Source organism: Cyprinodon tularosa, unplaced genomic scaffold, assembly GCF_016077235.1.
Source record: "Cyprinodon tularosa strain WSP-4 unplaced genomic scaffold, ASM1607723v1 ctg9, whole genome shotgun sequence".
Taxonomy (NCBI): Eukaryota; Metazoa; Chordata; class Actinopteri; order Cyprinodontiformes; family Cyprinodontidae; genus Cyprinodon; species Cyprinodon tularosa.
In genome coordinates this window covers 1,857,389-1,873,755 of record NW_024039673.1, presented here as the reverse complement: position 1 = coordinate 1,873,755, position 16,367 = coordinate 1,857,389, and the positions used below count along the sequence as shown (strand labels likewise).

Below are 16,367 nucleotides of genomic sequence, written 5' to 3'. Positions count from 1 at the left end.
AAGAGAAAGCATTTGCAGCCTGACTGAGTCAAGAATAATTTATCTGGACTTTGCATGCAGGAATCGCCGTGTGGGAGAGAACGTGTTTTCTGTGATGTTGGCTAGCCTGGTGGCCTTCCTGGGATTTCTTCTTCTGCTACAGGGCTTTTTCAGGGACATCTGGGTCTTCCAGTTCTGCTTGGTCATTGCTAGCTGCCAGTACTCTTTACTGAAGGTAGGTTCCCAATAGATTTTATAAGCCATGTCTTAAACGTACATTAATCATGCATCCCCCTCTCTCCTCATATATGGATATACATTTTTTTTTTTGTCCATGAACATGTTTTTTTAATCTCATGTTTTAAAATCTGGATATTCTATGTAGTTTATTTTTATCACTTGATTAACTAATGTGAAAAATTCCTCCTCTCTGCTTCAGAGCGTACAGCCGGATGCAGCCTCTCCAATGCATGTGAGTATTGCTTTGTGTTAATCTTTAGATGCGGAGGAGAGTGCTTCCCTTTTACATGTTGATATGATTTCACAAGGTCTTTTCTGGTATACCATAATGTTAAGACATGACAGGTTGACATTACAGCTGCCTTCTATCTTTAACTTCAAGTTGAAAAAGAATAGAATGTGTTTATGGCAAAGGATGCAAAAAATGTCAAAAGTTTTGATCAGGCATGATCCAGTTACTGGTACCAAGTAAACCACGTTTTAACGAACACACCAATTCTGAAGTGCTAGTAGTATATATTATACTGTTCATACAGTTATTTTATTGAGAAGTGAAAAAGTGCAATAGAGGCTGGAGTTTTCTGCAGTTTATAGGAAGGTGGTGTTCAAGCTACTCCGATCATCAGTTACTAATAATATTGTAGTTTATTTTGCTTTAAAGCTTCACAAAAAAACCAAACAATCCCATAAAATGTACAATTCATGTGTATAGAATGCTAACGTAATCAAAGAACCAACTGGGAACCTACCTTAAAAGACTTTATAAATGGAGCTCAAAACATGTAAGCATCTGGTTGAAGAATGCTTGCATACTCTAGCTCAAGCTAACCTGTTAGCTTATCTTTTAGTTTGGCTTTAGAAGACATTAAAATCTTATCGAACACAAATTGAATGAACAGTACCTGAATTGTTTGAAACTTTTTATAATTTTCCCTGTTTCTACAGAACTGGCACCTCTATTTACCTCTGTTTGAATGGAAATTTGAAATTTTAAGGAGAGGATTAGCCAGTCTAAGGGTTCCTATCAGCAGTTTAGTGGTTTAGAGGAGGGCCTGCTCTATTCTCCCATGCTGGCCCTTAGTTCTGTGATCATCGTAATAATTTTACCCATAATCTCTGCTGAGTCTCTGCCTCTGTCTTTGCTGCAAAACTCACAGAAGTGAGATGCCGAAGGTTTGTTACTCCTTCACTTGCAACAATTGCAGATGGCAACAGACCGTATTAACTTATGATCCAAATTTGAAGGTCGTCATCCCTGGCTAGCAGGTCTGACATTCAGTGGTGTCTCCTCTGTGCAATCTGCCATAGGATGAAGAGGGTCTGTCTTTTAAGAGACTGAATTTAATGGGTGTCTCAGGATTCTCCTACTTTGGGAAAATCCTTAAAAGGACACATGCCTACAGAATGAAAACAGCCTATAGTTCAACGTTCTTGGACAGTCCATGTTCTTATTTGGACTTGGACAAACTTTATTTTCTCTAATTTTTTTGTGCTGAGAGGCACAACACAATCTACAACAATACATAGAAAGCAACTTTAGATTGGATCAGATATGGGTGCTAAACTAAACTGAAGGGAATGTCAGACCTTTGCATAGGTATTTAATGTGGTTGCATTTAAGTACAAACTTGGCAGACCTCATTAGTACGACTGAAATAACTGTTTTTTATTGTCTTGTTTCTCAGGGCCATAACTGGGTCATTGTGTACAGTCGGCCAGTTTACTTCTGCTTGTGTTGTGCAATGATCTGGATATTCGACCTGTCGGGACGAGCTGGAAACCTGCAGCCATTTTCTCTCTATGGTGTCACCGTCTTCTCTGCGCACTTCCTGCTGTGTGTCAGGGATATGCTTATTGGTCAGTTCTCATTAATCACTGTTTAAAATCAGCTTTGTGTTCAGTGTCTTGGTGATGTGTTTTGAGATTTTTCTGGAGAGTTACAATAAAAAAAATAAAATAAAAAAAAACACGTATGTGCCAAATCCATCGATGCAAAATAGATGTTCTTTGAAATAATTGTTTTTTTGTTTTTTTTTTTCTTCTACAGTTTTTGCCTTGTGTTTTCCGGTCATTTTCCTGTTTGGGTTGCTACCTCAGGTTAATACCTTTGTGATGTGTCTGCTGGAGCAGATAGACATGCACATTTTCGGTGGAACTGGTAAGCTAGCACTTAAACGTCTTTTAATATTTATTTTTTGCAAACTCTGGAAATTTTTCAGACGATATTTAATGTTTTTGTTTGAAAAAGTCCCAACTTTCAAAATTTGTAAGATTTTTTCCCCCAAACTCTACAACGGAACAGCAGTGTTTGGTCCTGTCTTTTTCTGCTTCAAAACAGCTAGATTTTGTTATGACAGAACAGTCATGTCTCTGTTTTAAAGGTGTTTTTTTGTTTTATTTGAACTTTGTCTTCTTTGCCAGCCACTACCAGCCCCCTATCATCTCTGTTCAGCCTCATACGCAGCATAGTGGTGGCAGCTCTGCTGTATGGATTTTGCCTCGGCGCCATTAATGTAGGTTCCTCAAAAATTTTCATTTATAAGCATGAATTAACAATTACATTTTTGTTTAAATTGAAGTAATTGTGTGTTTAATGGGAAACAGGCCCCCTGGGGGGATGCCCATGTGCCAGTTCTGTTCTCTGTGTTCTGTGGTCTACTTTTGGCCTTGTCCTACCATCTCAGCCGCCAAAGCAGTGACCCAACCATCCTGTGGTAAGTGTTTGTTTGTAAATAAAAAGCTAATTCCTTTATGGTTCAGTTACTAATAGTTTTAACTGCTGTAATGGTTCAATTTGATCAGTTCTTTCTTCACCCCACTACTTATATGATATTTATCCCACTGGTAGGCTCTTTAGATAAATGAAAATTGAAAGTCAAATTGTTGACCTTTTTCTTTTCTCTGATTCTTATGATTTCTGTTTATCAGCTATAATATCAATGCATTAGTACAGGGTTTGCTATTTAAAAATCTCTTAAAAATGATGTTTTACATTGTTGTAAAAGGACAAATAATTAAAGTTAACATCTCATATTATCTTGAATTTCTATAGTCAACACAGACAACATCACAGCTGATGATTGTAGCAGTTTACTGTAATGCTAACCTTTCTGTAAAGGTACCCAGAATTTTTTAATCCATGCTAATAGAAGTAAAAAAAAAAACTTGAAGTAATAAAACTGAGAATAGTGGCTGAGGAAACTTGAGCACTAAGTTTAGCTCTCTCTTACTCTTTGGAAGCCTGGCTGAAGCGCAGACGTACTTCGACACGTCTGCATTCCATTTTTAAGGGCACATAAATCTCATGTTGAGTTCTTTACAGTACGTTATGTACAACAGTGGATATAGGCACCTTAATGTTTTCTGTTCGTTCATTTAAGTAACATTTTGACATTCAGACAGCTTTGTCCTAATGTTTATCTTACTGATTAAGAACTCATACAGCTTTGCTATTATTCTGAAAAAATAGTTTGTAAATCCATGTAAAAAAAAAACAATGTCTTTAGATGATAAACACAACAATCTGTTTTAGCTGCTCAGCAGCCAGTAAAGACATATGATCCATATTATTTATTTTGTTGTTTATTGGTTTGTTTTTCCATTAGGTCATTGGTCCGTTCCAAATTATTCCCCGAATTGGAGAACAGAACCCCAGAGGAACCCCCTGTGGAAATCAAAGATCCTCTCCCTGAGAAGCTACGTAACTCTGTGGTAAAAACTACAGCTCATACGCCTGGCTTATTCTAGTGGCAGATTTTATGATTTTTTTTATACTCTGTGGTTAAATCATTTCTGTCTCTTTGTAGAGCGAGACGCTTCATTCAGACCTCGTCATGTGTCCCCTCATGGCTGTGATTACCTTCGCCATCAGTGCCAGCACAGTTTTCATTGCTCTTCAGGCATGATCTCACTCTTCCAATACATTTCTCATATGAATTTGGTGGCAGGTGTTCAGATTTTGAATACGAATCTCTCTTTTTTTTCTTTTCTTTTTTTCTCCTGCTCGAACTTTAGCCGGCTCTCAGTTTTGTCTTATACATCCTGGCTGGAGTCATAGGGTTCATAACTCACTATCTCCTGCCTCAGCTCCGCAAACAGCTGCCATGGTTCTGTCTGGCACACCCTGTGCTTCGATCCAGAGAGTACAGCCAGTTTGAGGTCCGAGGTGAGGATCCAAGAATCAATTTTGACCCCTGAAGTACATCATAATATAATGAAATACAACCTCTGAAGAGCTGAAACATGGAGATCACATTTAGCTTGTTTTAGATGGTCTTAAGCTCAGTTTACTGTTCGTCTTCATTCTTTGTTGTTCATTTTCCCCGATTGCTTTATGTACATATTCACTTCTCTATTATCTTGTTACAACCACACATTTTATTTTATGGAGAGTTTATTTGACATTCTAAAACAAAATAATATATATCTTTCGAAGTAGAATTAAACTATAAATCTTTTTTTTATTAAATCAGAATCTAAAATTAATCTACATAAAGTGTTTAGTCCCATTTACTCTGATGCTGTTTTAATAGAGTGTAACAGTAAGAATTACCTTCATAAGTTTCCTAGTTGATAAACAGAGACCCGTTTACTCTGTCTAAATACAGCTGTTATTTTAAACATGGGGCTGGTTGCTAAATAATAATTAATAATAATTTCATTTTATGGATCTCACATTGGAAAAATGTACCTCTGCATTTAACCCATCCCCTTGGGGAGCAGTGGGCTGTCATTTTTCTGCACCCGGGGAGCAGTGTGGGTAAAAGGGTTTTGCTCAGAGACCCAGTGTGGCAGGCGATTGGAGTGGGGCTCGACCTCAGAATCTCGGGATTCAAAGGTCTATGCCCTAACCACTAGGCCGCCACTCCCCTTTGCAGAGCCCCCAGTCGGCCTCAACAGATGGCCGCTCACACTGAGGCTGGTTCTGTTGGAGATTTCTTCCTGTTAAAAGGGAGTTTTCCTCTCCACTGTTGCTACATGCATGCTTGATGTGAGGGATTACCTTCGAGCTATGAGTCAATGCAATCAGCTGGTTTTCTGATCTGGTTGAATTGTCTCTGTAAGGTACTCTGAGATGACGTGTGTTGTGAATTGGCTCTTTATAAATCAAATATATTGAATTTGATTATCAGCAGCATTTCCCTCCATGTTATATTTAGTCAAGTTTTCCAGCTTTAGATTGAATGGTATGCTTTTAAATCTGGATTTGTTACGGTCTGTGTAAGATTGCTTCGCTCTCTGCCCTCTCCAGATGCTGCTCAACTGATGTGGTTTGAGAAGCTATATGCATGGCTACAGTGTGTGGAGAAGTACTTCATCTATCCAGCTGTGGTGCTGAACTCTCTAACAACTGAAGCCCGAACAGTTGGTCAGAATCATAAAGAGCTGGACATCTAGTAAGTCTCATCAGTTTCTAGCAGATTTACAACCTTGCATCACTATATTCATTTGAAATCCACCGTGCAGAACCAGAATGCATCTCTGGATGTCGAGTGGAGGTTAAATCAGCTTTATTCCACACTGATTTCCTTTCCCCCCTCCAGCAGCCGTGCTCTCTTCATCTCAGTCGCAGGAATGAAGCTGCTGCGTTCTTCCTTCTGTACCCCGTCTCAGCAGTACGTGACCCTTTGCTTTACCACGCTCTTCTTTCACTGTGACTATCCACACTTCTCAGAGACCTTCCTAATCGACTACTACTTCATGTCGATCATCTTCAGCAAGGTGAGAGCTCTGTTGAAGTCTAACCAGCTTGTTCTTGTTATGGTATGTTTGCTTTGTGACTGACTGATCTTATTTTGGACTCTGCAGATGTGGGACCTGCTGTACAAGCTACGCTTCGTTTTGACTTACATAGCCCCATGGCAGATCACCTGGGGATCCGCCTTTCATGCTTTTGCTCAACCGTTTGCTGTTCCTCGTATCCTTTCGTTTGTCCAACCTGTTAGAGATGTTGATGGATAAGATGTTGGCATAAATTCTTTATTTTTTGCTGCATTGTCCGTTTATTTAATATTGCTCCAATTTAAATCACCATATAGTATCCTTAACGCATGATTTTTCAGACTCTGCTGTGCTTTTCGTCCAGGCAATCTTCTCTGCCATTTTTTCCACACCCCTCAACCCCGTTCTAGGAAGCGCTGTGTTCGTCACCTCTTACACCAGACCTGTAAAGTTCTGGGAACGAGACTACAAGTATGTGTTTGACAGTAATTCATGGGCGTTCTGCTCTTTAAGTCCAAATACTGTATAAAATTTTTACATTTGACACTAAAACCTAATTTGCAGCACCAAGCGGGTTGATCATTCAAACACCAGACTTGCCACTCAGTTGGATCGCAACCCAGGTACGCCGCTGGTGATTTTTTGGTCATGTTTTTGCAGCGCCTTACCAAACGACTCCTACCCTTTGGTTGTTTTTCAATTAACACGTTGGTAACATGATTCTTCAAAATGTAATGGGGTGGTAGCTAATAGACAGATCCCTGCATGATTGTCAAGTGGAAGTGAATATTTTATAAACCATCCTCGACTCAAAACCTCTGGACTGAACATGTCTTGTTGCGCTATAAAATGACATTTCTTTGGATTTGTCTCTTGTGTTTTTCACATTTTCCATCAATGCTAGATGCTCTGTTATCAAATTCACCCACCTGAGCTATGGAGCTCAGCAGCTCCTCAAGAGTTGCTATGGCCCTCTTGACCCTTCTGAGACTAGGGATTTTATATGAATGCTCACATTTTATTTGGTTTGCAGTTTTCTGGTACTCTCATTTTTTGAGTAATGAATTAAACAATAATCCATCTGATTATTATAGATTTATGATTCAGCATTCCTGAAAGCATTTGCAAACCAAAGCTTAACTTCCTCATCTGTCTGCCTTGTTCACTACGGTTCTTTAATAGATTTCTGATGCCTTCAAAAAACACATGGATTAATACTGAGATTCTGCTGAACACAAGTGGACACTATTTAGAAGGAATTTGGCTGCACTAGGGTTTATTTAGAGGCATTGGAATAAAGCACATTGATTTTTGTATACAGGACATGCTATTCAGAAAATATTTGAAGACGACCTTTTCCTCACACATCATGTGATATATGCAGTCTTGAGTTGTTTTATAAAAGTAAACATTCACCAATGATAAAACTACAGTTGGTTGCATTGTATATTATTTAAGATTTCAAAGGTTTTTTTTGATGTCATAGGGTTTATTATGCAGGATTACTTTTGCAAGACACGTTTTTTGTTCTTTTGGTGATTATTTGCTCTTTTACTAAAGGTGCTGATGACAACAACTTAAACTCGATTTTCTACGAGCACCTGACGCGCTCTCTGCAGCACAGCCTGTGCGGAGACCTGCTGCTTGGACGCTGGGGGAACTACAACACAGGCGACTGTTTCATCCTGGCATCGGACTACCTCAACGCTCTGGTGCACATCATTGAGATCGGCAACGGCCTCGTCACCTTTCAGCTCAGGGGTCTGGAGTTCAGAGGTCAGCAGGGTCTTATGATGTGGAGGATTGATGATTGAAGCTTTTGAAAGCTGCATTTGATAATTGTTTGCTTGGCATGAGATGGTTAGCATTTTATGCTATTTATTAAACTGTTGTAGGATAAAAGGATGAAGCATTACTTTTATACCGTTTGCAAAATTAAAATTTTACATTTTATGCACAGATTTTTGCTAACAGTGAGTTTATGTAGCTGCATATTCTTTTACACAGAAAACTAAAGGTCTTCTTCCCTTTGAGGCTGACTGAGGCATTTCACATGTGCGTAGGTACCTACTGTCAGCAGAGGGAGGTAGAGGCTATCACAGAGGGGGTGGAAGAGGACGAGGGCTGCTGCTGCTGTGAACCAGGTCATCTGCCGCATATGTTGTCCTTCAACGCCGCCTTCGGGCAGCGCTGGCTGGCATGGGAGGTGGCCGCCACCAAATATGTTCTAGAGGGCTATAGCATCAGCGACAATAACGCAGCCTCCATGTTGCAAGTATTTGACCTGCGCAAAATTCTCATCACCTACTATGTGAAGGTAAGACTTTGGTCAGTGAAAGTCTTCTGTTATTAACCAATTATGATTATTGAACCTTCTTATGCTCAATTATCAGCTAAAAACGGACAGGAACATGACCAAACAAAAAGGATATTCAAAATAACAGTCACATGTCTGATATGGTGTATAGTGTTTCTTCTATTTTTTGGGATGTTTTTTTTTTTTTTTTAAGTCGACTGTTCCTAGCTTAAGTTCTTCGATGCCTCTGCTCCAGTGTAATAATATTGGAACAGATGGGAATTAGAGGACCTTTCGCTTTTGGAAAGATCCTGAACAGAGCCAACAATTTTAAACAGTGGCATGTATGAGGGCTCACTGCTGCAGGAAACCTGGTTAGTGTCTCAGGAATCCCTGTTTACTTATTAGACTCTAAAATCATACAAACTTATTGCAGGTAGAGTTTGTTCCCCTTCAAAACATGTGATATATTTCCCTGTTTGGTTTGCTATTTAATCAACTCTTATTTCAAGATAAAATTTAGCCTCATGACAAACAGCTTCTGTTTGGTGTTCCTCAAGTTCCACTTTCCCTGTTTTTAATTCTTGGTAAGTCTGTTAAATTTATTGCATAAACATCTATATTAAAGTAATCTGTCATGACGACAGCTTATCTTCTGTCAAGATCGGTCATTGGCCAATCATATCTCCTTAAAGGTCTTCTCCATATATATATCTGTGGCGTAGATAGATCAAATGTGACATAAACTGTACTGTAATACTTGTCACAGGTATAATAGTTTGCAGTGAAATATATTCCTTCTATGCATTTAGTCAGTCTGAATGTGTGAACAGCTTTTTTATTTACTAAAACTTAATGGAATTGTTTAGGGCTGAAACAATCGGATTTATCTGATTATTTAAGTGTTTGTCAACTAATTTAGTAATTGTTTAATCGTTAACTGGAGTATAAAGACTAAAACATGTCTTAATTGACATAGCAACCCACTTACAGCAGTAATTATACCAAAATGTAAAAAAAAAAGTATATAATATTTTTTGTCTGTCAAAATACTCCCTCTATCTAGAACCCCCAACGTATAAATTTTATATTTCACCTTGTTTAAATTCTTTTTTTCTTTAAAGAATCTGTTGCTATCTGAATATTAATCGGTTTTAAAAGAAACAGCAGCAGAATGATTGTTTTTTTGCAGCCCTAGAGATGTTAATTACTTAACAAATTTGCCTCAAAGCCTTGCTATCAATATCATTGCTTAAAGTCTAATTCATTTGTTTTTGTTTGCATCAACAGAGCATCATCTACTATGTGAGTCGATCCCCTAAGCTTGAGGAGTGGCTGAGCAATGAGACCATTCAGGAAGCTCTGCGGCCCTGCCTTGCACCCAGCTACGTGGACAGCGACCCCACCTTTAACTTGAACATTGACGAGGACTATGATCACAGAGCCTCCGGCATTACACCCTCCTCCTTCAGCATGGTTTACCTCGACTGGATCCAGTACTGCAACAGCAGGCGCCAAACGGTGAGACTCTACACGCCGACTCATTGTAGCACCACTCTAGTTTCATTCTCTCTGTTTTTATTTTATTAATTCTATTATTTTTATGTTGTAGCCAGTAAATTGTGAAAAAGATTCTCCACTTGTCAACCTCTGTTTTGGCCTTTGTATCCTGGGAAGAAGAGCTCTGGGCACAGCATCTCATAGCATGTCTGCAAGGTGAGACCACCACAGTCTAACACCTGGATGGCGGGATGTTGAATGAAAAGAGGTGGTTTGATTCCAGCTTCGCTCTGTTTACCATTCTGTTGATGTTTGTGTTTAAATTTGGTCATTATGGCAAGAAAGAATCAATTTATTCTAAATTATTAGTAGAAAGTAAAAGAAGCAGAATTTTCCCTGTGTTCATAAATGTGACATACATTTACGATTTTAATCTCATACCACTAATCACACGCTGTCTGTCTCTAAACATGGAACTTGCTTTCTCAACAGAATCAAAGATTCTATTGGTTAACGAAGTCTGCAAATAAATGCAAAATAAATAACCCAAAATATAACACAACTTGACAATATCTTAAGGTTGTTTGAACTGTTATTCTTTAAAATTATTTAGAAATCTAAAATTAACATCTGGATTCAGTGTTTGGTACCTGAAAAGGGTCCATACTCAATTTATTTCATCCAGACTTATGTTGACGGTACGCTACAGTTTACATCTCTTTAACTTCCACTTTCAATCAGGGGTGACTTCAGTCCCCATGAGTCGTTATCCTGCAACCTTTATATCTATCTGGTCCTACAAACCTGAATTGAATGGCTTAATTACCTTTTAAGGTAAAGTTTTCAACAGTCCAGCGAAGGACCTTGTTATTTCATTGGAAGGTGTTAAAGCAGAGCTGCATTTAAAGGTGCAGGACACCAGACCTCAGGAACCTCATTGTGGCATTCCTGCTTTTAATGAAGGGCCTTGAAGTTAGTGGTCATAATGTAACATCTGGAAAATTTCAAAGGGGTGTTAATACTTCTGTAAGATGCTGAGCATTTATAAGCTGTGCTGTTACTACCAAACAGTAACCAATAGGTTGATTTTTAAATGTAACAGTTTGGAGCCTTTTCTGTACGGCCTCCACGCCCTCTTCAAAGGAGACTTCCGCATCACGTCGCCTAGGGACGAATGGGTGTTTGCAGATATGGACCTACTGAATCGAGTTGTGGCTCCAGGAGTTCGAATGTCCCTCAAACTTCATCAGGTAGCTTTTCCTAAACCACACAAATCCCACATGGTTAAATTTTTTTTTTGTCAGCGCTGTAATAACTCTTCTCCCTCTAGGACCATTTTACATCCCCAGATGAGTACGAGGATCCGACGGTTCTGTATGATGCAATCACTGCCAACGAAGAAAAGATGCTGATTTCACACGAAGGGGACCCGGTGTGGCGCAGCGCCATCTTAGCAAACATGCCGTCGCTGCTGGCACTGCGACACATCATGGACGACGGCAGCGATGAGTACAAAATCATCATGCTTAATAAGAGATTCCTCAGCTTCAGAGTCATCAAGGTCTGTTTAGACTCCAGATTTTACAATATTTCTCTGATTGCAGTACAGCTAAATAGTGTCTCTGATTAAACATCAACTGTTGGATTAAACCATTACTTCTATGCGGTCAGAAAAAGCATGAAATTTTGAAAAAGCAGCATGTTTGGAAAAACATTTATCCTCCATCCCTATAATCCTTTCTTCTATCCGTTTTACTCTCTGTGCTCCGCCCCTTTCCTTGTGTCCCTCCTTTATTGCATCCATCATTCTTTCCTTATCCCTGTGGTTTCTGCTTTCCTGGTTGTTCTGCCTTCCAATGTTACATCTTCTCTCTCTCCTCCTTGGTTCCTTGTTTCTTTCACTGTCCTCTCAGCATTTTTGTGTCTTTCCCTCCTTCCTCCCCTATTTCTACCTCTGTTCCTTATGTTTGTCCATCCTCAGCTATGATCGGTGTATTGTTTTTAAGCATCGGGTAAAACTTACCCATTATTAAATATTTGAAGGACGTAAAACTGGAAAGCTGTGTAGAAAAGTCTGAATTTGTACGTGTAGAAAACCTGCTCTATACAGGATGTGGAATATTTAAACAAGCACCTTTGCTAGCCCTGATCAGCCCTCTCTGCTGCCCCCTTCAGGTGAACAGAGAATGTGTGCGTGGGTTGTGGGCTGGCCAACAGCAGGAGCTGGTTTTCCTGCGGAACCGCAACCCAGAGCGAGGAAGCATCCAGAACGCCAAGCAGGCTCTGAGGAATATGATTAACTCGTCGTGTGACCAGCCCATCGGTTACCCCATATACGTGTCGCCCCTCACCACCTCGTACGCCGGGGGCCACAGTCAGCTCCGCTCTGTGTGGGGCGGCCCTGTCAGTCCACACAACATTTACACGTGGCTCATCAGTAGCTGGGACCGGTACGTGTTTGTTTCCTTTGCTGCGTTTTAAATGTGGACTCGCACCTTTCAGTGACTGTAATCTCCCTGCAGGTTGCAGAAAGGGTGTGGCGCCGGCTGTAACAGCGGGGGAAACATCGAGGACTCTGACTGTGGAGGAGGCTCTGCTTCCATTTCAATGAACCCAGCCATTCACACCACACAGAGCACCCCGGCCTCCAGCCTTCCTCAGCCACACATCACCACCGTCCAGCCCTCCATGGGTACAGACCTTTGTTTGTTTCATGTCCTTCATAACAGGAATGTGATCTAAAGGATTAGAATGAGTAATTTACTGGACTTATCTTCCTTCTTAGGTACAGATAACCCTATAGGCCCAAACCAGAGCTGGCCTCACCACCCTCAACCTCTCCCATTAGCTCTACTCAGTCAATCAGAGGGCAGGATGGAGGCCAGCCTGCTCAGCTCTCTGCAGCGAACGTCATCCATCCAGGGGCTCCTTGGTCAGCAGCTCTCCAGCTCCCAGCTCTCCTTCAGCAGCTCCATGGTTCCTCCACCTCTGCCGACCTCAGAGCGCTTCTGCCCGGCAACGCTACTGGTAAACTCAGGACACCGCGTGGGCCAGAGGAGCGGCCTGCTCTACGAGAGTCATATCGGCAAGTGGAGTTTTTCAGGCAAGAAGGGCTTTAATGGACCAACTGCAGTGGAGATGGAGGGGGTGCCGGTGCAGACGATACGCACACAGGTAGGAAGACGACAGCCTTGTGTTTTAGACCACAGTGATTCAGGGTCACAAAAATTCAGTCTAGTTAGTTCTTTGCTTTTAACTTTTCAATGTGAAAAAGATAAATGTTTTAGAATGTGTTTAAAAATTGTTTGGATATGTTAAACCAGTCATGTTGGACGTCATGTAAAGCCCCCACAACCCTGCGTTTTAGTTTTAGTACCAACGTATCTGGTTAAAGGGGTTATAGAATGCAAAACTGAGTTTACATTGTCATAGATGAATAACGATAGCTCAGTGAGTGAAATGGACGTACAGAGAAGTTCAAAGCCCATCAACACCTCCTTTCTCTGCAAATCTCGCAATTCTAAACTTCCACCATAAAACAGGCGAATCCAAAAAAAGCACCAAGTTGATTTCTGGGATGTTGCCTTATTTGGTTCTGGGCTGTACTTTTGTCACGCCCCGAAATTGACATACAGACCAGCCCACATCCGCAGGCTTTATGTATTATAAGCTGCTGATAGCAATGCTATCTAGGGTGACCAGATTTGGGTTTCTGGAAAGGAGGACAGGCTACCGTCACCGGGTCTGGTTCGGTCGCTCCGTCCCCAGACGGCTCGGTTCTGCTGCACTGTAGTCGACCAAAATCCCGGGCGATTTTGAATTCCCCCCCCGGGCATTTTTTTAGTAGGGATGGAACAGTTTATGAAAACCGTCCGAACCGTTTGGTTTGACTGTCTCGGTTCGGTTCGGTTCGGTTCGCTTCGTTCGGTTCATGTGCTGCTCCATTTTCTCATAGGTGAAGCAATTACACTCCAGAGCAGAAGGTGGCGGTACTGCGACCAAAGCCAACCACCAGTAGTAAACAAGAAGAAGAAGAAGCGAAGCAGCGTAGCCGGGCGTAGCAGGGAAAAAAATCAGTTGTTGTGGAGAATTGTGTGGGTATGGCGAGTGGGAAAGAACAGAAGTTGGAAGACGCGCCAGCAGCACTTTATAGGTCTGCTGTATGGGACCACTTTGCATTTAGAGTGACCTACGATAAAATTGCCACAGTGTGCAAGCATTGTGCAACACGTTTTGTTTATGCTAACAGCAACATGACCAACATGTCAGGCTAACCCCGAAATCCCACATACTCCGTCAGCGCCCCGCTGCACTCCAGACAGCCTGCACAAAGCAAAGCCTACAGCCTCCGCTGTGGCTCCCGTCCGCTCCGCTCTCAGTTCCTTGGAGATCGTAGAGGGCACGGCGAGATGATTCAATTCAAAGCAGCAAAACATGCGGAAATGATCCATGGTTTCCACAGATCATTAAAATAATTACAATTCATTATTTTTTTTTTTTTTTTGTCCATTAATTTCATTAATTTTTATGGGATTTTGGTGTAACAATCAACATATACCGAACCGAAAACCGTAACCACGAAACCGTGAACCGAACCGTGGATTTTGTCAACCGTTCCACCCCTATTTTTTAGGTATGAAAAGTAGGACATGTCTGGGGGAAAAGAGGACGTCTGGTCACCCTACCATATCAACAGTTTCGATGTTTCAGTGAGTGAGTGCTAGTTGCTATGATGTGTCTTTGCTCAGCAGCTTCGCTCGTTGTAAACCAACCTATCAGCGCACAGCTCATCTAAATATTCATGAGCTTAGCATAAAAGGAAGAAAACATGTTGTTTCATTCTAGGGCTTTTAACCAAATATACCAAATAATTTTCAGCCCAACCAATGTTATACACCCTATTCAGAGACCTTAAGGACCAGCACCAAATACCCTATAGAATCATTCTATGACCTCTTTAACAAATAAGCCTCTCCACCACCTCTTGTTTTTTTTTTTTTTTTTTTTTTTTTTAGATTTAAATTTCAATGTCGCAACTGAGTAAATGCTTTTAAAATTTCCAATTAACCCCCAAAAAATAAAAAGAAAGTTTAAAGATTTAAATTTACATTAAGATATTCACCTCCCAAACAACAACTATTATTTCTATGGGAGCTGAATAATAGACACGTTCTGCTGAAACTTGTATTTATTAGAGATGGTCAATGTTTTTTTTTTAAGGCTGGTGCCAATACAGATTTATGTTTTTATTTTATTTATTTATTTTATCAGTCTAACTCAGTGGTTCTCAAACTTTTTCTGTCATTCCCCACTTTGGACAAGGGGGAATTTTCAAGCCCCGCCTGTCCCCATCGCCCCAACACAATGCTAATGAAATATTCAACAATCTTAAAATGTTCCAATTTTATTGAAGTAACAAGTAGTATCTAAATACAAATCTACATCAAATAACAGCAAGCTCAAAAATAAAGAAAATAAAAATGCAGCTGTGTCAAAATTTGTATCAAGCTCAAAGATAGAAAAAATTAAAGTGCCACTCTGCAATCTGTTAATAAAAGAAAAGAAGTGAAATCCATCTGGCAAGACAGGTCTATTTATCCCTGCATTAGTGGCTGCAATGAGCCTGTTTTGCATTGCACAGTTTCTCAAAACAGGGTTGCAGGCTTGATACTGCCACTCTCAAGTCATGCTCAATGTTCTGCTGAGATCTGTATTTTGTTTTCATTGAAGCAGCAGCTGAAAAGCCCATCTCACAGAGATATGATGTGGCAAAGGGAAGAAGAATGCACACAGCTCTCTGCCCGATGAGTGGATACTCGCTCTCCACTCCTAACCAGAAACATGAACATGTGGCTGTGTGAATCAAACGCCGTTATTTATTTAAGATAAAATATTTCAAATTCAGTTATTTATGATCAACCTGCGCCGTCAATCCCGGCGCATGTGCGCTTTATTTGCAGTCTGGACGCAAAAGTTAAACATGCTGTGTCTCTGCTCTGACTGCAGCGCTGATAGGGACTCCTGCAATAGCGGGGGAGAACGGGGTTGGGACGGGGGAGGCGCCCCACGGCAGCACCTGCCGCTGGAGGACAAGAAAAGGAACGATACGTGCTTTCACGTAAGAGTCTCCAAAAGGCGCTAGATTTGTTTTTTGAAAAAGAGTCGCTGAAGGGGTCTGAAATATAGCGACAAAGTCGCTGAGTTGGCAACACTGGGGCGCGAAAGTTTATTCTGTTACAAATAATATGCCGACGTCACGTCAATCATTATTTTGGCACTTCAGTTCCAGGGGAAATTTTTCTCATATCTAATGTTCTTTTAATTAGACTGCATGTAGGCTATTAATGATTACTTTGTGGGTTTGATTGGTCTAAAAAGCGGCAACATACAGCTATAAGGACAGTTTGCTCTCACACATTCTACATTTATAGTCACACACACACACACACACACACACACACCGGAACTTGGCGCGCCCCACCTGTCACGTCTCAATTCCCCACCAGTGGGTCGCGCCACACACTTTGAGAACCGCGGGTCTAACTGATCCCTGATTTATGCGGTTCATGATTTTGGCCAATCTGGCTTGCTCTCTTTACAATTCTCAGTAAAAAAAAAAAAGAAAAAAAAA

At 40.8% G+C, this 16,367-nt stretch overlaps 1 protein-coding gene across 2 annotated transcripts in view; it reads left to right on the top strand.

Annotated features, from left to right (window-relative positions):
- Positions 1 to 16,367, top strand: part of LOC119775828 (pecanex-like protein 1) — a 31,828-nt gene that overhangs the window by 14,408 nt on the left and 1,053 nt on the right. Inside the window, exons 13-35 of one of the 2 annotated variants that reach the window (XM_038273917.1) lie at positions 61 to 214; positions 419 to 451; positions 1,905 to 2,076; positions 2,267 to 2,377; positions 2,641 to 2,732; positions 2,824 to 2,933; positions 3,825 to 3,930; positions 4,026 to 4,118; positions 4,234 to 4,384; positions 5,471 to 5,615; positions 5,766 to 5,940; positions 6,028 to 6,136; positions 6,282 to 6,411; positions 6,505 to 6,563; positions 7,501 to 7,716; positions 8,004 to 8,257; positions 9,527 to 9,757; positions 9,849 to 9,952; positions 10,839 to 10,986; positions 11,067 to 11,297; positions 11,912 to 12,186; positions 12,259 to 12,428; positions 12,522 to 12,910. In XM_038273917.1, the coding sequence (XP_038129845.1) occupies positions 61 to 214; positions 419 to 451; positions 1,905 to 2,076; positions 2,267 to 2,377; positions 2,641 to 2,732; positions 2,824 to 2,933; positions 3,825 to 3,930; positions 4,026 to 4,118; positions 4,234 to 4,384; positions 5,471 to 5,615; positions 5,766 to 5,940; positions 6,028 to 6,136; positions 6,282 to 6,411; positions 6,505 to 6,563; positions 7,501 to 7,716; positions 8,004 to 8,257; positions 9,527 to 9,757; positions 9,849 to 9,952; positions 10,839 to 10,986; positions 11,067 to 11,297; positions 11,912 to 12,186; positions 12,259 to 12,428; positions 12,522 to 12,910 (3,658 nt within the window). Of the gene's footprint in view, positions 1 to 60; positions 215 to 418; positions 452 to 1,904; positions 2,077 to 2,266; positions 2,378 to 2,640; positions 2,733 to 2,823; positions 2,934 to 3,824; positions 3,931 to 4,025; positions 4,119 to 4,233; positions 4,385 to 5,470; positions 5,616 to 5,762; positions 5,941 to 6,027; positions 6,137 to 6,281; positions 6,412 to 6,504; positions 6,564 to 7,500; positions 7,717 to 8,003; positions 8,258 to 9,526; positions 9,758 to 9,848; positions 9,953 to 10,838; positions 10,987 to 11,066; positions 11,298 to 11,911; positions 12,187 to 12,258; positions 12,429 to 12,521; positions 12,911 to 16,367 lie in introns of both variants that reach the window. The other variant, XM_038273916.1, reaches the window with a different exon arrangement.